Source organism: Motacilla alba, chromosome 2 (genome assembly GCF_015832195.1).
Source record: "Motacilla alba alba isolate MOTALB_02 chromosome 2, Motacilla_alba_V1.0_pri, whole genome shotgun sequence".
Taxonomy (NCBI): Eukaryota; Metazoa; Chordata; class Aves; order Passeriformes; family Motacillidae; genus Motacilla; species Motacilla alba.
In genome coordinates this window covers 83,202,605-83,228,535 of record NC_052017.1, presented here as the reverse complement: position 1 = coordinate 83,228,535, position 25,931 = coordinate 83,202,605, and the positions used below count along the sequence as shown (strand labels likewise).

Here is a 25,931-nt window from a genome sequence, read left to right as displayed (position 1 = left end):
TCTGCCATCTCGGTGCTGCAGGTGAAGCTTCTCATTGGTCTTCTTAGTTTTCTTGGGTAGTTTCATAAGGCCTGTCCTGTGTTTGACATGGGGTGAAGGTGACCTGGGTGGCTCAAGGTAGGGAGAGGTGTGTTGGCCCAAGAGTTTTGCATCATTTTTACTGTGTAGCCTCTCTGGGTCTGGCATGAACCCGGAGTTTAGTGAGATCTGCTGGTGTTGGCTTCCACACCCTGTTAGAGTTGGTATTCTTCTGTAGAGGCTGTATTTTCTCACACCAGGCTTCTTGCACTCAGCTTGATGCTTAAGTCACTTTTGGGTCTTGGACAACTCAGGTCACTGGACATGTGTGTAGTCAAGACACTTCTCCTCTTCCATGGTGTTTGAGCACTTTGATGTAGTATGCGTGTTTCCAGAGAAGGACAAACTGGATGAGCTTGAAGAGGTGGAGGGGTCTGTTTTGGTCGCAGAGAGATCTGCCTGCAGCAGAGGAATGAATGGAACCTTCCTGTCCGGCAGCCTCTGCTTGTGCCTTAGAGTGTTATGAGGATTCCCAGGCAGTGTTCCTGAACTGGAGAAGTCAAATGTGAAGTTACATTTCTTCTCAGCATCTCCACTTTTGCTGGTGTTGTTGATTTTTTACTGTATTGTGCATCACTGGCAGGGTGGTGGGGCAGTCCCAGTGAGGAGTGACACAGCCTTTCCAGTTGGCTCCACAGCAGGGCATGACTGAGCCCTGTGCAGGACCAGGATGAACCCAGCTGGCAGCTGCCAGTTGGGCACTGGGAGGAACATCTGCACATCTGCCTTTTTTGTTAAATGTGCTGCAAACCTGTATACCTGTTCTTTAAATAGTCTTTCTCTTGCCTCATCTCCCTCCCCCCTTCCCCTGTTTATATCAAAAGAGTGTCTAGGAAAATACTTGGAGGTACATAGCTGTATTTGGGCTCTGTATGTCCGTGGCTTTTCTTCAAACTACCTGAAGAAGAGACTGCAAAGTGATAGAAATAATTACTTGTAAAAGTTGCTTGTTAATACCGATGAAATCAGAATAAGACTTCTTTTAATATCACTTGTTTCTTCTTTCAACAATGAAGATGTTTAGGGATTGACAGAAATTTGCTTTTGTATATACATGTAATGAAATGCAACAAACCACATTGCTGTCTACTTGACAGCAGTTCTTTGTGGGTATAAGTTTGCTGATTCAAGGGAGAAACTGCTGAGTGAAGTTAGGGTTAGGCTGTTTAATATTTATTATGTGTTTTTTCTATTCATGCTACCACTAATTCTTCAATATTATTATCATACGTAAAGAGTTTTTTCTCTATCCTAAGGCTGTTCCATACTACTCGGCAGCAGAAATGAAAAGCAATATTATGCTACACTATATTTTCTCATTAATATCACTAGTATAGGAAGTTTTTCCTTTTTTTTCCCTTTCTGTTTCAAATTTCTCTAAATCTCCAGATTTATTTTCATCATTTCATGCCACCTACTTCTACCAGCTATGTAGACTGAGTGCTCAAAAAAAAGGGTGTGTGGAATTCATAAGCCCAACCCAGATATTTTCAATTGTCCAGACTCTTCCAAGTTTAAAAATAAGTAGTTAAACTTGTTATGTGACACCATTAATATATGTTTAATTTAGCTGTCATTTGCCAAGACTATCAACATGCCAGACATTCATTCAGTCAAAGATTAAACTTTTAAGTCATTATTTGCTTTGACAGAAGAAGCTGTAGTGAAATGAAATTCTCACTCTTCCTACCTAGTCTCTCTGGACCTCATGCTGTGGATAAGGACATGTGTGATAAAGCATAGCTTGCTTTTAACAACAGCATGGTCAGGATAATTTGAATAAGGTTGATGCATTAATAGGTCTTTGGATATTAACAGGGAAATGGGGCTTCATGCAAATAGTACTTTGGCTAATGCCTGTACATGCATTATGCATGGCTTGAGTACATGAAAGTGATTGATTAACTCAAGGTAGACTTTTTGCTGCTGATGTCAAGCATATGTAAGGAGGCATCTGCTTCTGGGTATTCATTTGCTGCTTCATAATAAGCATAAAAATATGTGATTTTTGATATCAGTGAGTGTGGTTTTTGACACTTGCATGCCAGGCAAAACCTTCAATGTACTCTGTTATTGTACTTCTGGACATAACAGACCAACTGCTCCATCAAATCTAGTGCATCCTTTTGTGAGGATATAATATTTACATTATAGCTGACAAATGACACCATTGGAATCACAGAATGAGCTAAGCTGGAAAAGACCTTAGAGATCATCAAGTCCAACCTAAGGCCTGACACCACCTTATCAACTAAACCATGGCACTAAGTGCCACATCCAGTCTTTTTTTAAACACCTCCTGGTATGGTGACTCCACCACCTCCCTGGGCAGCCCATTCTAATGCCCAGCCATTGGAATGGGCTTCTCTTTCTGTGATTTTTTTTTTTCTAATGTATAGCCTGAACTTCCCCTGGCACAGCTAAAGACCATGGTGCACAAATACCTCCATGTCTGGGTGCATGAATGCTTCCATGTCTTTTTCTCTGGCTCTGAACATGGGTACTGATGATTCACAAGTGGTTACAGTCTCTCATGTCTTCCATTATTGCATGGTACTGTTTCTGTCATATAATTTTGTCATCCCCCTACTCAGGGTGGGGAAAAAAACATTTGGTCAAGCAGTTTCTGAAACACATTCATCTTTTGCTGGCTCATCTGTTCCCAGATGCTGTGAGATTGAATTTAGCTTGCTAGGAGGCCTGGGGCAACTGCAATCTGAGTTGGAAATGTACTTGCTTTGAAGTCAGCATTTGATGGCATCCTTTTGTAGAGTAACAAGGAGTGATCAACAGGATCTGCTTGTGCCTGTGTTAGTAGATGTCCATAATAATTTCTTTATTCATATTGTTGTAGAGGTAGTTGATAGAAGATAAAGCAATGCTGTACAGAAGCAGCTGAATCTAAATAGCAAACATAATTTGTATATATTTTAGTCCTACTTTTCATATATTACTGACTCAGGAGCAGAAATGATGGCATATAGCCCAAAAACATTCTTTCTACATCAGATATGTATGTATGATACACATTTGGGTAAGGGGAGAATAGCCTTTACATGCTGTATGTCATGTGAAGGTGTGAAGAAGGCCTGTGCTTCTGTCAATTATAATGTACAGCAGCTGTGGCTGTGGAAATGTTTTTGTGTTCCTTTCAGGAGAGTGCACCCTTCCTTCCCATGCTGTTGTGACCAGCCCATGCTAATTCATCAGCATTTATCCTGAAGTACAGGGGTCAGCTGAGCTTGCAGGAATAACTTGGATTGCACCGCTGTTGTTTCTTCTGGGCTAGAATTAGAACACAGGGAGACAACCCCCTTCACTTTTGTTTTGGTAGATGTAACTCTGGGTTTCTCCTGCCTTGTTGCCTTGCTTGTGTTTTTGCCTTGTTGTTTTGCAGTTTATGTTGGGCTCAGAAGAGATTTATTTGGAGGAACATGGCTCTGTAAGCTGCATTCAGGATTTTCCTGTCTGAGAAGTCAAATAAGCAAGAGAGGGGATGCTAGGTCTGCTTGCTAGCAGTTGAGTGTTCTCATCTCTCTTTAGGAAGCAGGGTGCCAACATGTGTCAAGTGAGCAACTGTTAGGCGCTGGCTCAGAGAGTGGTCTCTCTATGCTGGTAATTTCACCAATTATCACTATGCCACTGGCCTTCCTATTTCAGAGGAGGTGACTAGAGAAATTGTGGTGTGGCAGGTCTGACTTTATCTGGTGTCCTCAGATTTCCTTGACCTCTCTGACTCATTTTAGAATCGGAAATGGTAAAAAGTCAGGGTGGTAACACATGAAGATAGCCTTCCTTGCTTTTTTATTGATTTTTTTTCCTCTATTCCCTTTTAATTTTTTTTAACACCTTAGTTGTATTCTTCTGGTTTTCTGTAAGATGTAGAAAGAGCATCTAAGAGAACTGTGCCTTTGCATTGCTAAAAGGCATCTGGTTGGATGCCCAGGGCAGTACCATGCAGTTGCTCTCCACTTCCCCAAGCTTCTCAAAGTGCCATGCTGCTGCTGCTCCGTGTTCTCCCGGAAGTTGCATTCTCACTGGGGGAGCCAGCAAGTGGGACTGTCAGCACAGAGGTGAAACTGAGCTCTGCTGAGGTTCTGCCAGAATGAAAACTTGGCTTTCTGCAACATCAGTGGCAAAAGTCCTACTGACTTAACTGAGTCCAGGATATCTTTGTTCTGGTTTTCATCAGTTGTGAGGAGGAAACTCTGTAGTCAAACACTTCCAAACTTGTGTTTTCATTCACTGTTGCCAGGTAGGGGCTTTCAGATGGGACAGCCACCCTTATTTCAGCAGTCTGCCAACAGCTTGTGTGACCATGCAGTGCTAAATATAAGATGAAGTTTATTACATGATGCTCTTTGCCTGCATTTTTTTAAAAAATAATTGTTTTTTTCACTGGTTAGTTTGGTTTCAGTTTAATTGACAAGAAAGAAAGAAAAGCTAATGTACTAGCTTTTCATAAGTGTCACAAAAGTTGGTGGCTGGTAGTGAGAAGAGGCCTTGTAACCACCTTGTAACCAGTGAGGCAACAGCTGTAGGGTAAGGTCCAGAGTTGAAGACAGTCATTAAGTCCTCGAGCACTGAAAAGGGCTTGTCATCCTTTTTGATATGAAAAGCAGTTCAGACAAGACAAGGAACCTGGAGGAAATTGGATGTCATTAATGTTGCTGTTTCTTTGGTTTTGACAAGGAGATGGAAGTCTCTTGGTTAAAAAAGTCCAGCTGTAAATCACCATTTTTTGTTGCTTGCATTTGAAGTATTTGTGCCTCTTGCCACTTCTAGTATAACTGTTGCAGTTCATGTTATAAGGTAGTCTAATATATCCTGTTTCTTCCTGTGTGGGTGTTGTAGGCTCTGCTGAGTGTGCAGCTGGCTCAGACATGTCTACAAAATCTTGCAATCACTGCTGTGATGCCCCATCAGTAGTTACAGGGCAGCCTCAAGCATGTTTGCATTGACTTATCTCTTGAGCAGCATTTAAAGCTCCTCAGCAGCAGATGCCTTCAGTTTCTTGGTGATGTTTTCCCATGGATAACATGATACACCATTTCTGTGGATTCCAGGCTGCTGACAGGAAAGTCTTGGTTTTACTCTGTAAAGTCCATAATGGTCCTGACTCCTGCCTGTTTCCTGTGTCCTGAGCCAGTGCTATACATTAGTGAAATTCCCACAATAACCATCTCTGATTTGAATGTGTGTGATAAAGAGGGAGGGTATTTGGCTCCTTCCTCTCTCATTTAATACTGTCTGGGTGTGTTGACATGCCTGATTTATCAAGATTTTCTTCATAATGTGCTCTAGTTTGCCCTGCATGAGGCCTATATAATTTTTGGTTTTGAGAGATTTAAAATCCATTAAGTAACGTGTATGCCTACAGGATACACTAAACACAATTTTAAATGAAAACAAACTAAAAAAAAGGGGTTTGCTGGCATATAAAAGTCATTAAAACACTTCTTTTCTTACTTGATAAATCAGGTTCACACTTTAGAGTTGTCCTGTTTGGTGTTATAAGTGTATTTATGTGCTAACATCTGCAGTATTCTTTTTGGTCAGACTTTCTGGTTTCTGTATTAATATAGGTCTCCCACCTCCATACTAGAATTGGAGTGGGGTTTCTTACTTAATTTTATGATTTGCTTTTAATAAACCAAAATACTTGAATTTTAGTTTAAACCAAGACGTACTTGATTCCTGTGTCATTTCGAAAGAAGAGAATATCATAAAAAATGAAAGCAAAATACTTGTGGTTCTAATAAGACATTTAATTAAGCAAATCAGCACCAGAAAAATACACAGAAAGTCAGCTGAAGCTGTGAGATTTCCTCATAAAAGCACATGTGGCATCTGAGAAGTACAAGATCTGACAACAGTTTAGACTCTTTTGTCAAAGTTGGATATTTCTTTATCTCATTGACACTGCATTTTTGCTGCATTAACCTTCATTTAATATACTGCTGTATGTGATTCCTTGCTGTGTGATGGAGTATGTATTAAGAATGAATTATAAATGCTAATTAAGATGATTAGGGAGGGTAAGGAATGTCCTGGCACCTCTGATTCTTTTTCTCTGTGGGTGAATGTAAACCATATCTCACAAAAAAAATGCATTGTTAGATCTTTTAGGGGATTTTTTTTCAAGCTCCAAAGAGAAGCCTATCAGCCCTGTAGTTCAGGTGCTGGCTTCTTGTATGTCATGTAGTTTTCTACAAATAGAATTTACAGAATAACTGTAGATGAAAAAAAACGGAGTAGATTCATGCCTTTTGTCTTCTAGATCAGGAAATCCAAAGTAAGTTGTCTCCTTGTTTGTCTTCCAATATGTCAGCAGACGTGGACTTTTGAATGTATGGGGAACAATGGGCACTGGACTTGGACACAGCTTTCCCTTTTCTGCCCCAGGAATTTGATGTAAGGTCAGCCATGATAAGATCATGACTGCTTCTCCAAGGGCAAGTGAACTTGAGAGGAAGCACAGAGGCGCTTCTCCTTTTAGGAGAGTGCAGTGCAGCTAGAACATGGCTTTTGTAGTCCTGCCTGCTGTGTTTTGTGTCTGTCCTGCCTGAATCCTTGTAGCTGAAGAAACTTACCAGGTTTCAGAAGCAGAGATACCTTCTAGCAGCCTGTAAAGACATTGGGATAGTTGCTAATTATTAATTTAATTCCTGCCTCGAAGTACATGTTTCTAATGTTTTGAGAAGCCTTTTGGGTCCAAGGGGTGCTTTGAAACTGGGCCAGGATGCCTCTTTACTCTGGTCAGAGCCTTTAAATTTTTGTCTGTGTCCTTTCTTTGGTACGTCAAGGTTTTCTGAAGTATCTGTGATCTTGTTACCATTTGCAGACAGTTGAGTGAAGGCAGGTGGAATAACATAGGTGTAATTCTGAAAATTCTCCCTTAAGGACCATTGCCTGCCTATTTTTGTAGGATCTGTTTGTGTCAGGGTGAATAGATGAAATGAGTTTCAGTGGTGTATTCCTAGAGCATTGTCACTGCGTGGGGAGTGATGATCTGTCAGCTCTCAGTAACAGGTGTTAGTGTTCACTAGCATGTACCTATTTAAGCAGGTAATCATGCTAAACAATTCTTCTCCATCTGCCCCTCAGATGGACACTGTTTTAAGGCTGTTTCTGGTAGAAAAATGTATTAGTACGAATAATATTCTGTAGTAGTTAATGGTTTTCCACTGAATTGCTCACTGGCTTCCAAGCATATTCTAAAACTTAAGAATTAGCCAGCACAGTAAATCACATCAGAATTTCATTAACCATATATATTGTTTTTCCTTGATTCTTTCAAAACTGTTCCATCTTCTATGGGAATAAGGCAAGCACTTTACTGCAAGGAGCACTAATCTATGGTCTTCAGGCCTCTAGAGAGTGATTCTCAGTAAGTGGTAGTGAGGTTAAAAGTCTGTGGATACAAAAATAGAGTGCAATCTGGGATACCTTTGCTCAACAATACAGTGCAAATGCACCTTGAATTTGCAAGTTAGTTGTCAGTGCAAGTCACTACAGGAGAGTTTATAAATCAGTGTTGCTAAGCAATAAACTTTTATTGAAGGTGATTGTTGATAAGAGATTAAGAAAGGACAACCACCCTGAAATCTGAACAGCACCTATCATTTCAGGGATAACATGCAGTAAAAGTGTTTCTGAGGTAGCCTCAGGCTTCAGAAACCATACCTTTAGCCTTTTGACCCCTCTAGAAACAAATCATCTGCTCATTGCTGACATGATTCACTGTTAATAAACATGATAAAGACTATTGTGTGTTAATAAAGCTTATTAGAACTGGCAAAGTGCCTTTCCAGACCTGGAGAGCTTGTCATGGAGTTGTGGCATCCTCACAAAACCACAGCTGACAGGTAACAGAGTGAGTGCATCTGAAGGATGCCCATTTGCCCACAACATGCAGAAGGCCAGCAGTGCTTCCAGCCTGCTTGGAAATACTCTTGCTTTGTCTCATGACAATGTTTTCCACAGGTGAGCATGGTTAGTAAGAGTCCAGTTAACCAACATGAGCCTGACTATAATCTCATGAATAATACTGAGAAATCTCATTAGTTGTCTTGCCAGAGATTTTAACCTTATGTTTTTCACACTTCAGCCATAGTATTTGCCCTCTGCAGAGAATTCAGTGTGCAAATGGCTTGTCTGCATGGTTGTAGCCTGCTATCTGCTCAACTGAGCATCTTTAACAGCTCAGTGATGATTTGAGAGCAAGAGGAGAATAGAACAGAGTGCCCTGGTAACAGGGCTTGGGCATTTTACGGTATAAGCATCAGTATTCTGGTTTTCTCTCTTAAGTACATTTGGAATGTTAGCATGGATGGCTTTGGATTTTTGTTTTTTTGGTTTGGTTTTTTAGCTAACCAATGCCATTATGCTTACATATCAATAACATAGAGTTCTCTTTTCCCACTGAAGCATACCATGCAAAGCAGCCTGATTTAGTCACAGATGAAGGAACTAGATGATATTTCAGCTGAGCACAAGCAATGTGATGTTTTCCTTAAGTGTTTTCTTTATTTTAGTATTATTGTTGCTTGGAATGGAATGAGACTAATAGATCAATACTTGATAAATGGGGAAAAAACATTGTGAGTTTGTGGATAATGAAGGAAGAAGTCAAAAATTCTGGTAGGGATACTGTTCACTGAATGCTTTGCACTACTACATTACTGTTTTCTCTGAAAGTCAGTTTAGCAGCAATCTTTTGATTTTGGTCAGCATGATATTAGCAGACAGTTTTAGCTGAGGTGGTGATGGTTAAACATATTTGGGTCCTAAAGCCTAAATGTTTATTGCCTGTATTCATGTTTTGGTTCACCTGTAGCTTCTCTTCTGGCAATTGTCATTGTGAAAAGAGCAAGGCTTCACCATCCCTACCTAGATTGCTGTTTTTCTACTTTGCTTTTCCAAACCACATTTTTTGAAGGTGTTGCTTCTTACCCATCCCCCAGCATGAATTGTTGGTGACATTTTGTTTGGATCACATCTCCCAAGCTAATGAGTTAAAACAATTTGTGTATCTCTGACTGAGAGATGTGATATGGCTGCATTTTAGATTGCAGAATTTCATCTTTCCAAAATAGAACTTACCTGTGCTTTCTTGCCTTTAACCACCAGAGACTTCTGTTTTTCTTCAGCATGTGATTTAGCAGATTGGGTAAATAATTAAATAATTTTAACTGCTCTCCCATTTCATTCCTATTTACTGGTGTGCAACCCAGTGGAGTTGTACAGCATGGCACCAGCTTGTAGTGTGGTCTTTGCCACACACTGAACGTGTGGGTGGTATCTCAAAAGTCCTATGATAGAGCTATTAGTGATACAGACCTTACAGTGTTATTCAGGCAGTGTTTTCATTAACTGCAGTGGGCATGTACCCAAATCTGGGGATTTGGCTGCTTTTTAAAAGATTTTCTTTAGGGCTTGTCTTCTACTTTGTTTTGGGAACTGATACAGGTAGATCTATTAGGCTCCCTGGCGTGGCTGTGGTTACTAACTGTAAAAACATTGGTAGGCTCCAGTGTTATTCCTTGAGCACTTAAAGCCCACCCCGTGTACAGGTCCATCCCTGCTTTCTCTCTGGGAGAGGGCTCTCTGAAGTAGGAATGGGGAGCATTGCGTAGCCCATGCACTACAGGAGGTCAGGTTAAGAGTGCTTCTGGTTTCTTCTGGTCCTAAAAATTACTCTGTTGCGAAATTGGTATGTCAGCTGCTCTGTACAAGATCTTGAGGGAATGCCTTAGTGACTGGAAGGAGAATTAGACTTTTTTTGGAAGATAGTACACTATGATTCTTAATCAGAAGTCTCGGTGATGTATAAAAACATGATTATTTGAGGATACCAGCCACAGGTTAACGAATCATTTAGCCTTCCTGTCAGAGGGTGAGCCCTCAGTAGTTCAGCTACATTGTGTCAGTGTAGGAGTCTGAGTCCTGGCTGGGCAGAAGCCTGTTTTCTCTTCTAAGGCAGCCAAGCAATGTTTCACAAGGACCAGAGTGGCTAGGTCTCTGCTGTGTGTTGGGACACATTTCAGCCTCTCATGAAATGGGTCATATATGGGGAGATGCCTCTGGTAGCAAATTTTACAGTTATTCACTGGCACATCCAGGACTGGGAAACTGCAGCCCAACACGTTTAAATGATTGATTGGTTAAGTTGGTGAAGGGTTTGAAATTACAGAGATAATATTAGGAACTATTTCCATTAAACTGTATCATCTCACCTTGACTTCTGTTTATTTTGCTTTAACTTCACCCTTGGGCAACCATGATTGTATACTTCCATCCCTGCTTCCTCTTCTACAGATGTGCTCATTCTATTTGCTTCAGTCTTTATTTCTTTTTCTTTTCTTCTGGCATAGAAACTTTATTTTTAAAATACATAAAGCTGTAGGGTTTCTCATCTGTAGAATCAAATGGAAGATCAAAAATATAATTAAATAACTTTCATTTCTTTGCCAGAAACAAATTATTTTTTCTTGTCTATTTTGGGTGACTTTATCATGCCCGCAAGGAAATAATTTTCATTGTGTCAGTCAGTGTGATCCTGCCTTAAAAATGGAAGGATCTTTTACAAGAAATATGAAATTCCAATAAATGTTTGAAAAGAGAAGAGAATAAAATAATTACATACTATAGTAGCCATGGAATTCAGAGTAAAAACTGCTAAAACAAAGCAGCAACTTATTTAAAAAATTGAGTAGAGAACCGCAATTGTTGCCTGAGCAATATCCACTAGTAATCTAGTTCATTCCATTTTAGTGTCTGCTGAAGATTTCAGCTCTTTAGAAGTGTGATATTTGTGTAATATTATTAATTTTACCAAAATATTGTAAAATAATATTCGAAACAAGTTACTACAATGGTAATGCATTTTAGACCTGTAGCCTTTATGAGACATTTAAAGGTTTGCAATACCTGTGTTGCACATAATTGTAATGAATTGGTATATTTAGCCTGTGATAGACAAAGTGAACTTGAGAATGTTCTTTGGTATTTTTGTATTATTTTTAATTTAATGGGTTAATTTAAATGTGCTAGATGGCAAAGTGGAATGGAGTTCTAGTTTACTCTGTAAGGTTGTCTGGATAAATTTGTGCCTCTTTAGTAATTATGGACATTATCATGCTCTCCTGGTGTCTGTTCTCAATCTCTCTGAGATTTGTTTGACTTTTGGTTTCCATTTTCACAATTGTTGAGGTGCCTTGATCTTGCTGCTGATCTGTTTGTATTTTCTTTACATTTGGGTTGTGTATGTTACAATTTTTCAGACCTGCTGCGTCAGAAGCTGAAAGGATTTTACTTACAAAGAGGAAACTTAGGGTGCTGTTTATTCTGATAAAGTGGTTGTCCCTTTCCTAGCCAGTCATCTGGGTTTTCTTTGCTTTGCCATAAGCAACAAGCAAAGAATGAAAAGGAAATGTTCTCTGAAAGATATCTCCTTCACAAGTTAGATCACTGGACATGAATGACTTTTACCCTGCTGTGTCTTGGTGGTTTGGAGTATGAGGTGTGTGCGTCAGGGCTGGGCTTCTGACTTTGCTGTGCAAGTTGCCAGGGGAAAGGGAACATACTAATCTGCATTTTATTTCTTGCCTGTGTACACAGATTTCCCCTCAAAAGACTGTAGTAGTCCAATGACCTGAAAATCAAGAATGTTTATTCCCATGTTTCATGGTTTTCACCCAAGAGATGCTGTGTCTGTATTTTCTCATCTCTGAGAACTTGCATGTTGGTTTGTTTCTCCTAATTATGAGATGTCACAGAAAAAAACCTTTGCACCTGTTTGAGCCTTTTGACCAGACTGAAAATTGACTTGACCAGACTGTGCTAGTAGGCCATTACATTAAAAAGGAATGTTTCCCGTAGTTCTGCTATGATAAGTGATGGTTGAGTTTTTGTTTTGTTTTGGATTGGATTTTTCTTGATTTTGTTGTTGGGTGGGGTTTTTAGGGTTTCGTGGTGAGGTTTTTTTCTTCTTGTTTTTATATTCTTCTTTTCTTCCCTGCAGTTTGTGTCTGTGTGTGTTTGTGCTTTTTTTGTTGTTCTTGCTAGTTTAAAATGAAAGGTTAAAGAGAAACACTGCATAGAAAGGATGAGATTCTACAAACTGGTGAATTATGGAGCACTTGCCAAAGTCCTGCTGACATGCGTGGAATGAAGTCTGTTCTGTACCTGTTAAGTTGCCTTTGTTTTACAGGGCAGAGAGGATTATTTATTGGGAATGGTGGAAATGGGTAGCATTTCACTGTTTCACTTTCAGTTTTTTCTTTTTGCCTCTGTGTGTGCGTGTGTGCGTGTGTGCGTGTGTGTGTGTGTGTGTGTGTGTGTGTGTGTGTTAGACCTTATCTGAAGAAAGGAAATCTCTGCATAGCTTTGCCCTGGGCGTGGAAGTCCCAGGACCACTGCTGTTTAAAAGAGATCACGGTTTTCTCAGATAGGATTGTAAAGTCCAGGTTACATCCTGTTGCATGGTAGTTATATATTAATAAATTGTAGGTCCAAAGGGCTTGTGTTACCTTGTCTTGAAGTTCATAATCTGATGAAACTTCTTTTCATTTCTCTTGTGTTTCTTCTGTGCTGAAGTACAGAAACACGGATCTTATTAGTCAGTGGTAGCTGTAGCCGTAACAGGTCAGTTTCCTTGTTTTTCCTTTTCCATCTTGAGAAATCTGGTGCTTTTACTGAGAACAGTGCTGGTAGGTGATTTATATATTCTGCCTAGCTATTTCATGACTATATGCATTTTTTCCCATTTAAAGTTCAATGAGAATAAATAGTTCGAGCCTCAGTAAAAGCCACAGTACATTTGTGTATTAGAATCAGCTGCTTGTTTTCACTGTCTCTGTCTCAAGGACTGGATGGAAGCATTCATGTAACCATGAGTTAAACCAGATCTGAAGTGCTCCCACTTGTAACTTCTCCTGCAGACAAGGAGCAGGTACAGGGTCTTAACAGGTACCTCAGTAGTGAGTACAGTGAAAGATGTTTGTGGAGAGAAGATGGCTGTTGAACTAAATTTAGGTTGAATTTATCTCACACTGAATAATGGTATGCAACTTTTTTATAGTGTGTTGTGGTTATAGCATGGAAAGTACCCTTTCTTCCTTTGCTTAAAACAGGCTTTTAAAGCACTCACTTTCTTTGTGCATTATTTTAGTGGGGTAACAATAAGGCTTTTATTACGGAGTGCTTTTGTATTTTCCTCTATAACCATTGTTGCTCTGACAGAGAAAGATTAATTCTTTTTCTCACTCACATTCAATAGTATTAACGGTCTTCTAGGCAGCTTCTGACTGGAGCCTGTCAAAAAAAGCAGCCTCTCATGTCAGATCCAAGGCAGAGCTAGATCTGTGTATTTCAGTCTCCGATTCATGGAGCTGCATTCTACTACAGAGATGTTTCAGAAAGTTGGCTAGAAAATGCAAATCTGTACAACATATCATTCCACAAATGTGAACTGCAGAGGGATCTGCTTCCACTGAAATCGTTTGAGATCTGTCATTTGGAAAATGTTGAAAACCAGCAATATCAAGCAGTCACAGTGAGAATATGTAAGTCACTATTGTGGAAAAGTTCATATGAGGTCACCTGAACTGTTGCTAGGTTAGAGAGACTGCAGTGGGAATGTTTTCCCTTTTCCTTTCTCTGATGTCCCTGAAGGAAACAGACCTGCCCTGTCCTTTCTGCACAAAAGAAAAGGAGGATTGTAGTATCTAAAAGGCGCTGTCTGGATAATGCCAAAAAGAATACACATTGTTTGATGTTATATGGAGTTAAAGTGAGCATTGCTGGTCAATGTATGCTTTTGTTGGTGTAATGCCTGATTTGCTGACACACTGAGCACACTGCCCTCTTCTTGCCCCCAGCCTCAAGTGGTTTCGTACAAGGTCTGTAATTGGAGAATTGGCTGAGGAGTACTTAAAATGTTTTTTAAAATATATTAAAAAGATAAAAATCACATTCTCATTAAGGTGTCTGGCTTTGTTTGTCTGTTCCCATAGAAAACCTCAGGCAGGTTTATGTTATCACCAGGGAGCAGACGCCTTGTGTAGCATAGTCCCAATTACTTCCAGCTCCTTCACTAGCTTCAAAACTCAGTCCTTCTTCACTTCTTCCCTGAAGTTTCAAGTGTCTACATCTTCAGCTAATTTAATTTTCATGATTATTTTATTACCATTACTTTATTTCTTCTACATCTTTTCACTGTGAGATCTGGAATAAATAAGGTAAATCATAATTGCAACTAGTTCTTCCAGGCTCATAACACTTGCCTGTTTCTTTTCTTTCTACCCCCACTGGTACTTTGTCAGATGCAATGTGTTGGAATTAGCTCCCACATTATAGAACAAGCTGCAAAAACAAAATAAAAAGCTTGTTTTAAGAAACAAGGTATAGTTTGCAGTAGTTCTATAGCTACTTCTGTTGATGTAGTTGATATTATGAAGGGCAAGAATTACATGATTTGTAAATCGATGTGAAGTTCTTAAACTGCCTGATTGTAAGGCTGTTTTGTCATGAGTCTGGATGGATGCAAAATTCCCATGTCTCTCACCACCTGCTTACAAATAACAACTGTAGCTAAACATAAAAGGACCTGAGGAAAAGATGAATCCAATTTTTTTTTTTCTTCAATAGACAAATAAATTAAGAGTTTGGTTCATGGAGGGTCAAGCTAGCTAATTACTTGTCAATGCTCTGAACTTATCAACACCTCAACGGGGAGGAGCGTAGGAGCTGCAAGTTAGTAACTGATGACTTCATGCCTCACTCGGTGTATATAGGATAAAAACTGAATGTTCAAGAAAATTTCTGATGAACGATAAATTTCTCTATACTAGTAAATAAGGCAGTACCTCTCCCTGCATATCTGTAGAGAATGCTATTTGTTATGCACACAAGGAAAGAAAGGCAGTATCTTCATCATTGCTGATTTACCACTGCCTTGTTGAGGTCTCACTGAAATGAGCATTTTCAAGCAAGTGTGAAGAATTTTTGCAAGTTGAGATGTGTCACAGAGATTGTTGGTCAAATGCAAATACTGATTACAAAGTATTTTGGACTACCTCTGAGCACTTTTTTTTTTTTTTTTTGGTTGGTTGGTTTGGGTATTTTTGTTAATGTGATAAAGCTGTTACTTTTTTCTTCTGCCAGGAGTTTACAGTGATAATCCAAACTCTGTTTAGCCTTTTTGTCTGTGAGAATAGAGGTTATCTCTTGCTAAAGAAGAGTTTGATTTGGTATTTCAGTTCTTGTTTTTGGTGGTTTTTTTTCCCCTGTACACAGTTTTGCCCTTGGCTGATTTGACCACTAAGCTTTTCCGGCTTTTAAGAATTAGAGTGTTTTTTCTGTACTTTTCCTTTCTAGACCTCAGTTCATGTTGTTTTCAGGGTGAAAGCTGAGTGAAGAATCATAATCTCTTCCTGCACCCTAAAAGCAGGCAGATTACGAAAATGCAGGCAGTAGGCCTCCACAATAATTTCTGAGTAAATATTTTACTGCTTTTTCCATCTGTTACACTAAAATCTGACTTAAACTAAGCGTAAATCTAGTCAGAAGAGGTCACTGGAGTATTAATCATCAGAGTTAATCCTCTTAGACATGTGTTTGGTATGAGGCCAGCTATTCAGAAGTTTAACAGCACACATATGTTGCTTATCTGTCTGGCAGCTTGCCAAAGAAGTAAACTTCAAGTCTGTGGTGGGTTTATATCTCTGTGAAGTACACTGCTTGTTTGGTGCAAGCTGATGCAGCTTTTCTGTATATCACACATAGTGCATAGCCTGCTACTGAAGAATGAGTTCCTTTCAGGGTGCTTTTCAGGGTGAATGATATCACTTCTTGCCATGCAACACCAACACTACAGCTCTTTGGAGCTGTAGTGTTGGTGTTGCATGGCAAGAAATGATATCATTCACAGTTGACCTTTTCATGGTGCTTCCCTATGAAGTACGATGAGCCAGATTTAATACTACTAATTTAGAGCAGAGGAAGAGACAATGTTTCAAGTAGAGTAATACTGTGGAGCCCAAATATAGCTGAATGAAACCTCACCCTGCTTCCACTGCTGCCATTCTGACTTGGAGGAAACATTCATGTATGTAAATACTACTCTTTCTTGAGTCAGGTCTGGACTGGACCCAGCATTTCTGTTTCTCACTTCATAGGAGTACGCTTCATACTCGACAGAAAAATGATTATATCATATCCTAATTATGGAACTGATTCATTCCCTGGGGCATGGAAAGCAAACAGTAGGAGTGAGCGCATCATTAAAAAATTAGCGTATTTTTAGAGAGGAGGTAAAAATAAAAGTGCAACTCCACTGAAAAGGTTAATGATGAAGAAAAAAAAATTACTTGCATTAAAGAAACTTTTAAAAACAGTCTGAGATTATGGCCAAAAGAACATATATTTCTTAGTAATGTGTTTGGATTTTCTTGGAAGAAATTATTCATTTTCTGCTTGCCTTTCTTTCTTAAGGAAAAGGATGAAAGCTCGTGCTCCCCCTCCACCAAATCAACCTTCTGCAGCAAGTAGAATCCAAAGTGAGCCCAAGTCACCTGGAGAGACAGCTGTAATTTCTGATCAGAACCTTGTGAGCATGAAGGAGAACATGATAAACAGACTGGTGGACTTCACAGTTGTTTTACCCAGTGGGGTGGAGCAGAAGTGCACAGTGCAAGGAAGGTAAGGCTTTGATTAGCTCTCACTTTCTGAAGCCTTTTGTGTTCCCCATGGGATTCTTGGTGATGCTGTCCTTCTGAGTTAATGGGGCTTCTCTGTCATGCTTTTCTCTGCATTTTAAGCAGCTGTGGCACCAGAGTCCTGAGAGCCAAGTATAAAGGACCCTCTCTTCTCGGGCAAAAAGGATTTAGCAGCCATTGTGTCACTGTTTTCCCCATGGATCAGCACGTGTATGGATCTATCCCTTTCATGTAGTGTCACTGTGCTTAGGTTGTATCACATCTCATAATCCAGAGTGGGCTCACTGCAGTGGAAGTAGGTGCTGCTGGCAAACAGTCCTGACAGTATGAGTGCTTGGAGGCATGCCAGGAAGCAGGCTTGGAAGATGGATGATTCATCGCATTCAGAGATCCCGCCTTCACAATTACAGTGCAGTTGTGCAGACAGCAAAGCATCTGCTTGTAGTTAGAAAGCTTTTTATATATAAAAGTGTATTTTTTTTCATGGAAAGAGACAGGGATTTTCTGTGTTACTTACTGGGTACAATCAAGAGCAAATTATATTGGAAAGGTAATTTTGAGACAATTCTCTTCACTGTGGGAGCTCTTCTTTATCCTCTTTCTTCCTGTGTAATTGTTTTGAAAGTGAGAGACATTACTTTAGAAGTAATACAGAGAAGTTTCAAAAATATAAACAATACTATGATGAAATCGTAGCAAACGATCTTGTGTTCAGGAGGAATCAAGAAAATGTAAGACCACATTCAGAAGGTATGTAGGTGTAGGTGTAGGCACACAGTTTGTGGTAATTGGGAATGGAGCTGCTGCCAAACCTCATCCCCAATGGCTACAGCTGTGCCGGGCAGGTAAGCAGCATTGAAGGCAATGAGACATGGAGTGCCAAGGTGCACTGACCAATCACCAAAGAGTGCAGAGGGCACACAGATGTAAGGCATGTAAGATGAAGGGTATAAAAGGTTGGACTGAAGAGCAATAAAAAGTAGATGCTTGAAGCCTTCTAAAGTAGGGTTATTCTGTACGGGGTGATGCTTTCTGATATTGCATAGTGATATTTTCTGTAGTGTGGCAGTCTCAACTGCGACATGTAGGTGCCTGTTGATAAATCAGATTATGTGTCTATTTTACAATTAGTGTTTTCGGTAGTTAGTCTACATTCTAGCAGAACTACTTTCTGGTCTCATATGCTAATCTCTGTTGACTATTTTCTTCATAACACATTTTGATGGCCAAAGAGGATGTGTAAACTGGTGTTTGGTGTCTGGGACTTCTTTCTCCCCCCTGCTTTTCTTGTAGAAACTAACATTCACTTATCCACTCTTGGGAGACAAGTGCAACTTGTGGGTGTCCGCCCCAAAGCCAGAGTGATGTTAAAGGTTTGAAAGGAAGAGCAGTGCTTAACAGAGCTCTCAGATAAGATGTGTCATGATAGAGTTTTTATAGGGAGATTTGAACTAAATCAGAGAAAGAAGAGAGCAAGCCTGTTAAGTGGAACAGGACATAAAACTCACTGGCCGTTGGATCCCAAAGAAAGGTGATATTTAATTTGCAAATGCAAGCCACCTGGGAGCTGAAGAGGTTAATATTCATGCAGCATTTTGTATTGATACATAGATAATTGCCATAAGGTTAGAAACTTTTTTTTCCTCCCCAAAGCAAGCGGTCAAAGAGCGCTGTGAGTGGTGTTTTAATGTGTCTTTTTAAAGAACAATTAGAAAGTCCCTGTACAGTAAATATTTTGTGCCTCACACAGGTGTTTATCATTATGTATCACTGAGTGTTTTGTTTATTAGTGTCTTTAGTCTGTGGACAAAAACCTGAAAGAAATGGCAAATATGGAACTTCATGCATTTCTGTGAGGTTATTTATATCATCTGCATTAAGCATTCTAAGCAACCAAGATGTTCTCTTTGTTGTCTGTGAAGGTGCTCATTTCTCTCCAGGGTCTGCGTGACAGTTATAGGCCCCTGATTTAGGTGGCAATTCAATTCCTGCTTGTGTTGATGTGCTAATCTGCACCTCACTGGTGCCTAACCTAGGCAGTGGCTATTCCCCCTCAGTGCTATCTTGAAGACTTGGAGTGGAGAAGTTAGTGACACTGATAGCCAGCTGTGGGAAGTGGAAGATGATAGAAACTGAAAAAGGGAAATTCATCATCCTAACAAGCTATGAAATGAGAAAAGACTATTCTGTAATAAGCCCTGTATTACAGTGGTATCAGTCAATGAACACTCCTATGTGCCGCTGTTCCTTCTAATCACTGGAAGATTCAATTTTCTGTATGTTAGCCATGGTTTTGTTTTTAGGTACATGGAATAGTGAAAAATAATCATGTCAAGATTATCGGAAACTTTTAGGGGGTAAACTGTCCTAAGTCTCCAGGTTTGGGGGAAAGCGCAGGTTTTTTCAACTTTTTGCATTGTTTTGGTATTGGAATCTAAACAGCTATGAAATACAGTGATACTCAGGGGTAAACATTAAATGATGAAGTTACTGGATTTTAAAAAATGTGGTGCTTTTGTGGGGTTTTTTGTGTTTTTTTTTTTTTTCTTTTTAAGTTTGTGGCAAGAGTAAGGGCTAGTACAGGTAATGAATTATTTTCCCTGCTCACTCTTTTTATCTGTGATGATACCATGGAAGGACATTTCAGAAAAATCTGCTGTTGTTTATACTGCTTTAAATCTTCATTATTTTTGTTGCCATCATTAAAACTGTTTTCTGCAAAATCTCTGTTTGGCTACCCTGGGGAAATAGCTTTTCTGTTTCAAAAAAATTTGCAAATCTTTGCCCTGGGCATATTCATAATGAAAAATGATTCTGTAATTTCAGGAAAGCAGTTCACAGAACAATGAAGTACACTAGATTATATTTGAAAATATAAATACTATAGGTAATTAGTATCATTTAAGATTATTATAAGTGAACTAAAAGAAAAAATTACATCTTTCAATTTGTTCATTGTTTGTAGGCAAAGAAACATGTTGTAATTTAACTTTGTTCTCTATGTAAAAAGTTCCTGCAAATATCAGCTGGAGGCAGAATGCTCTCATTAAATTTTCTTGAAGACACTTTGAGAAAAAAAAGTTTGTACTGCTTAAAGATATTTTATTGGAATCTGAAACCTTGAAATTGTTTTATTCATAAAAGTTAACTGAGGCTGACAGTCTCTCTAACGGTTTATTTCCATCTTGTAACACACAATTCGTTTGAGAATTTGAAAATGTGTAGCACAGATTTTAGTACAAAGCTGAGTCATTTGGGATAGTGTGCAGTGATAGAATAGTATAAATAGCTTCCTTTTTGAAAGAATTGATCCCTAGGAACTCTGCTGTAAAACATGTAGAAGTATTCATGAAAAACTGTTAGCTTACTTCCCCTTGAAAAGGAGGGAAACACTATTCTGTGTTTGTACTTTGTATGAGCACTAACTGATGTGTGCTGAAAGGATAGGTAAAGCATTGGCCACTTACATATTTTATGCATATAGATCTGTAGCACTTCCGCACAAATGGTTAACAGGTCTGAGAGAGGTGATGGGTAGACATTTAGATGGAAAACAAGTGGAAAAGCTCCCAAGGTATCTGTTAGATGTTTGTGATTCTCAGAGGTGATACTTTTAGTGGGTAGCCTGTAAATAAAGGGATCATGCATCTCTGTTCACACTCGGTGGTACTGAGAAGAATTTCAAAAGCTTCAGCTGTACTTTCAAATGGTACAGATGAAGGCTGGGGGTGCTTTTCATGGAACAATTGTGTATTCTGAGCAGCATGGCACAGGTTGGGATGTTGCAGACTTCCTTAAATGGTTTAATGCATGCCTTTTTGTAATCAGCAGAAAGGTGAAACCTCAGATTTGTATTTTTGTGTTTTCCATTGTCCAGACAAATTCAAGTTGCATGATTGTCTGTAACTTATTTTCTCTGATGGCTGCTGTGGATTCTGATCATATTATAGTTGTGTAGTGTTGCTGCTGAATATATTTTATAATTTCAGTGGTGTATGTGTGGAATCATAAATTGTTATTTTGGTGAACTATCTTCTCTTTACAAATACTTTTTCAAGAGGCAAGATAATTATCCAAATTTGAATGAATTATCACAGTATTATGCACTGCAGAAATATAGTACTGTTCCTCTTTAAATATAAATGTCAAGCACATAGGGCACCATGTATTATGATTCTGCCAGGTTACTTCGTTTTCTGTGAAACAATAGTAAGAATGCTGAGGGAAAGCAAACACATGCAAATTTTAGTTTAAAAGAAATATGTCTGTAAACAGACAAGTTGAGATCTGTATCAGGAGAACTGATAAGCACTTTTAAAAAGTGTGCACTGCACAGTTTAATGAGGATTCATGTAAATACTGGTGTAGGTGGGATTCTTCTGTAGTTTGGGCTCAGTAGCTGTAAATGTCTGTTGGTTTGTGGTGTGTAGCATATGAATTGAATGTGCTTGTGAAACACAGATGTTTTCAACTTGTAGACAGTGTCAAAATGAGTCATTATGAAATGAGCTGATACAGTTTTGATCTGGATGCTATGCATTTGTATTTGTGCTCTCCATGTTAGCAGTTGCCACAGTGCATGCACTGTTCTGAAGCTTTGTATACATACTTATATTATCTGTTTTCCTTATTTGATCTTCGGTCATCATCTTCTGTGTTCTTCCCTTTTCAGTAAGATCATATTATTTCAAATTTTCCACGCTTGCTACTTTTCCAACTCACATTGTGTAACTCAGTTAAACTTGAAAAAGGTTACTGTAAAGTAGGTCCTTCCTCTTCTCTTGCATGAGAAGAGCTGTCACCTACCAGGTAATAAGGACTTGCTCTAGTTTTCCATTTTTATTGTCTTTGCCATTAGCCCTCCAGCGTTCTTCACCAACTTCTTGAGCAGTTGCTGGCCAGCAACATACCTATAGAAAAAAGATTGTTGGCCCTCCACGGAGTAGTTTCCCAGATGCCAACAGCTTGCAGTTTAAAGGGTAATTCTTGAGTTACAGGTGTAATGGTGCTGGCTTATAACCCGAGGAAGATTTTATTTTCTTTGAATTTGCTTGTATTTTGAAACTGTATACAGTTTTCCTAGTTTAAACATTAAAAGAAGTGCCAGTTATTTTGGCAAATTTGCTGTCTGTGCATTTATTTTCACTTCTGCTAGAAGACAGATATGCCACTGTATATGGCAGGTTCCAGCTACAGCTGGTAAATATTTTTAGCTTACATTGTTTTATTGGTAGCAGACTGGTTTATGAAACCAAAACTTTTTAGTGAAATGACCAGTTTCAATAAACCTATGTTCTCTTATTCTGTACAGAGTTTTTGAGGGGAAGGCTGGGAAAATGAAAGAACCCTGTATTACCGTTATAGAGGAGAATTTCTGGAGTGTGGGGGAGCACAATTCATATCTGCTGTATTAGGCGGTATCAAGCTCGAGTGAATATTGAGTTCTTGACACAGAATAGAGTACTTCTGTGCAGAGGCACGAAATGAGAGGGACAGTTGCTGACTCTTTTAAGACTTCATCTTTTAAGAATCATACTGCAGTAAGACTTGCTGATAATGGGGACACTCAAAACCAGATGGTTTTGTACAGGGTTAATATCTTCACCAGAATAAATATGGACAGGATCTCTTGTACTGGAAAATATTGCTGGTGCCTAATGGATGTGGAGAGCTCATGTGGAAAAAAAAGTCTTATCTGCCATTTGTTCCAAATTTAAGTACTCCATTTTGGGTTATGTAATTGTTAAAATCTAGGTGGAGTTTACCAGACTGTGAGTTCATAATCTACTCATATCTTGTCTTCACATTAATGAACAGAATTTGAACTGGAGCATTTAAAGTATGGATTTAGTACATTATGACACTCAGCCATAGTGCTTAATAACACCAAAGTTGTGGGTTCAACCCCCGTATGGGCCATTCATTTAAGAGCTGGACTTGTTGGATCCTTGAGAGTCACTTCCAACTCAGAATATTCTGTCATCTGTGGTCTGGAAGTAAATAAGATGCACTTTGTCTGCTCTTGGCTGATGTTTGTTAGTGCTGTGATGGGCACTGCTCTCTGCTTGATACTGAATAGTTACTTGTGAGCTCATAAACAGACACTAAAGTGTGAATATATTTAATTCTTATCATTTTATCAGACCTGTTTAACATTTCAAAGCACTAGCACTGTTCTCTCCCAAAGATGGTAAAGTAGAGGCACATCCACAGCTTGTGCTGTCTTTTATCCCCCCATCTTAAAACTGAGGTAAATCTTCTAGCAATGTTTTTTTCTCACGCTAATGGTGAATTCTTCTTCCTTTTAGTAAAGCTGTGATGGATGTATTGGTTGATTTATGCAGCCGGTATCACTTAAATCCATCTCAACATAGTCTTGAACTAAAGTCTTCGGGAACTCAACAAGTTCTGAGTTACAAGCCAAACACTTTGATAGGAGCACTGGATGTACAGACAGTACTTCTGAAAGAGAAGATTCCTGAAGAAAAGGCAAAGCGACCTCTGCCAAGGGTCCCTGAGGTCAGTACTCTGGAGGGCTAAAATGATGCCATGAATTCCTATGATTTCAGTTCTTCCAATCTTTCCATCTTTAAACCGGATGGGAAAGACTTGGGATTGATTATAACCTGCTTTACTAGCTTAACTAATAATGTTTTGCATGTAGATTAGTAGAGGCTAGTCTAGGCATTTAGACAAAATGGTATGTTGCATGTGATTGGATAGATGGAAATGTGAAGATTAGGACAATTGAAAATTGCAGTAATGGCTGAAATGGGAGTGGGGTTGTGTGGAGACAGTGTTTTGGTGATATTTTGTGCAACATCTTCATTGAAGATATGGGAGAAGGCTGATCATTAATAAATGTATTTCACAATACAGTGAAGATTAAGAAGTAGTCATTTTCCAAATGTTTGCTGAAATTTTTTATTGTTCTAAAAACTATATCTAATTATGCTCTTCCACCTTTCAGAGTGGGACTTGTAAACCTTTACATTACATCTGCCTCTGATTCCTTTTCCTTCTTTGCGTGCTCTTGTGAATGTCTCCTTAGTGGAAAGCGAGGTCTGAGATTTTATTATTTGAAATATTATTTTTTGCAATATGTGGTAAGTTTGCCTAAGAATAGTCAAGACAACATGGAAATTCCCAGTGCTTTTCTCATTGTGAGGTGACCTATCCACCACAGAAGGGGGACTGATAGTTTGTGTTTGTTTCTGCAGAAATCTGTGAGGCTGGTAGTGAACTACCTGAAGACACAGAAGGCTGTGGTTCGAGTTAGTCCAGAGGTGCCTCTCCACAGCATCATCCCAGCTATTTGTGAGAAGTGTGAAGTCAGCCAAGAGCACATTGTTCTTCTACGGGATGGCATAACAGGGGAAGAGCTGGAGCTTACCAAGTCCTTGGAGGAGCTAGGGATAAAGGAGCTCTACGCCTGGGACAGAAAAAAAGGTAAGCCCAGACTCAAAGCAGTCACTGCAGGGTTATATGATGTGACAACAATATTATGGGCAATTAAAAGCATTCCTGCTGCCATTATTTTGGGATTCAGCTGAAACGGCGGAGTGAGATCTCCGTCCAGAGAGCAGCATGGGTTTGTTCAGTGAGCTGTGCCCAGAGCAGCAGCCAGGTCAGCAATGTGCCCAGCCATCCTTGGATGCTCCTGGGCCTTGTGCCAGGCTGGGCCGGACTCTGGCAGGGTGCAGGTTAGCCTAGGGCAGGGCAAAAGGAGGAGCTTTGCTGTGTCCCAGAGCTGCTGTTGGTAGAGGTGCACATAATACAAGGAGCCTCATCCAGGCAGTCTGTCACCTTCCTGTGCTGTGGGCTGGAGAGAAGGAAAGAAGAGACATGCCATAGTCATGGCAGCTGTGAAAGCTGAGAGGCAGAAGCAACAGACCAGGGCTTATGAGAAACAGACTGGAAAGGATCAGAGACAGTTCCTCCAACGAGCACAGTTATTGATGGTTTAGTGAAGAGGACCTAAGAGGTATTTGTCTTTAAAATTTTGTTCTCATGTTTACCTATCATCATTTTCTGTTCTCATAGACAAAATTGTAATAGCAGCTTCTTGGAGTTGAGTTTTATCAGCCTGATTGTGTACTCAAATAACATAATTCTGTGGTGTTCTTTAAAATATACCTGCTTTAAAAATACACCTTGACAACCACTACTTCCTTTGAGGTCAGATAGTGATATTCATTAAAATTGTCCCTGCAGTTTTTCTCAATTGCTACCACTTCCAGCATGGTAAATGTCCTTATTTATTGTTTAGATAACGTCATTATTGTAGGTGCTGAGCTGTAGGCTTATTTTTTATTTATAAAATTATTTATTTATGTTGACATTCTGTCTCTTCTTTCCAACTCTTTGAGAAGTGACAGTTCTACCTATGTGCGAGTCAAATTTCAGTGAGTTTAGACTTCTAAGTAAACTAAATAACTCCTTTTCTTCTGAATTGCTGGGGTGTTCCAAAAAGAGGCTGACAACATGTCATAACTCAATTGCATGTTTGTTGTTTTCAAGACATGTTTACTGGAATTAAGCTAACCATTTTAGAGCAACATATTGAACGTGGAGTGTATTCAACAGGATTCATTCAACATACTTCAGGGACAACTTGGAGAGTAATTATCATAAGCCTTCAGTAAAGTCTTTCCTTTCAAATGAAAGTGGTGGTATGTATGCTGGTACAGTGTTGGTCCTCAAATTTGGTTGTAGCCTGTACAGTTAAAACCAAGATTTTACTACAGGGCTGGGATTATAGCAGCAAATTATCACAGAATCACAGAATATATTGAGTTGAAAGAACTCACAAAGATCTACACATCATAATGTGCTGCTCTCTACATCAGCTTTTCTTTTTTTATATTCTATTCTTTTTTAACCTTTTGGTATTCCTTTCCTTTCATTATATAAAATCCCCCTGATCCTGAATATAATTCGATCTTCCGTGCTTTCCTCTTACCACCATGGTGTCTGACAAAAACAGTAAATGCACATAAAATTTACAAGAATTTTTCCTTTGTTTCAGCAAATTTCTTCTTCAATGTTCTCATTTGTAATATCCAAGAGGAATAAACCCATTGGTTTCAGTAGCTGTTGGTCTGTGACTTGTGCATTGAGTGGGTATCTAGC

At 39.2% G+C, this 25,931-nt stretch overlaps 1 protein-coding gene across 10 annotated transcripts in view; it reads left to right on the top strand.

Annotated features, from left to right (window-relative positions):
* COBL (cordon-bleu WH2 repeat protein) overlaps positions 1 to 25,931 on the top strand; it is a 203,364-nt gene that overhangs the window by 73,390 nt on the left and 104,043 nt on the right. For 8 of the 10 annotated variants that reach the window (XM_038129018.1, XM_038129015.1, XM_038129022.1 and 5 more), the window contains 3 exons: positions 16,576 to 16,782; positions 23,108 to 23,318; positions 24,020 to 24,248. In XM_038129018.1, the coding sequence (XP_037984946.1) occupies positions 16,583 to 16,782; positions 23,108 to 23,318; positions 24,020 to 24,248 (640 nt within the window). In that variant the 5' untranslated portion in view covers positions 16,576 to 16,582. Of the gene's footprint in view, positions 1 to 12,623; positions 12,727 to 12,766; positions 12,792 to 16,575; positions 16,783 to 23,107; positions 23,319 to 24,019; positions 24,249 to 25,931 lie in introns of those variants that run through there. The other 2 variants (XM_038129019.1, XM_038129020.1) reach the window with 2 other exon arrangements.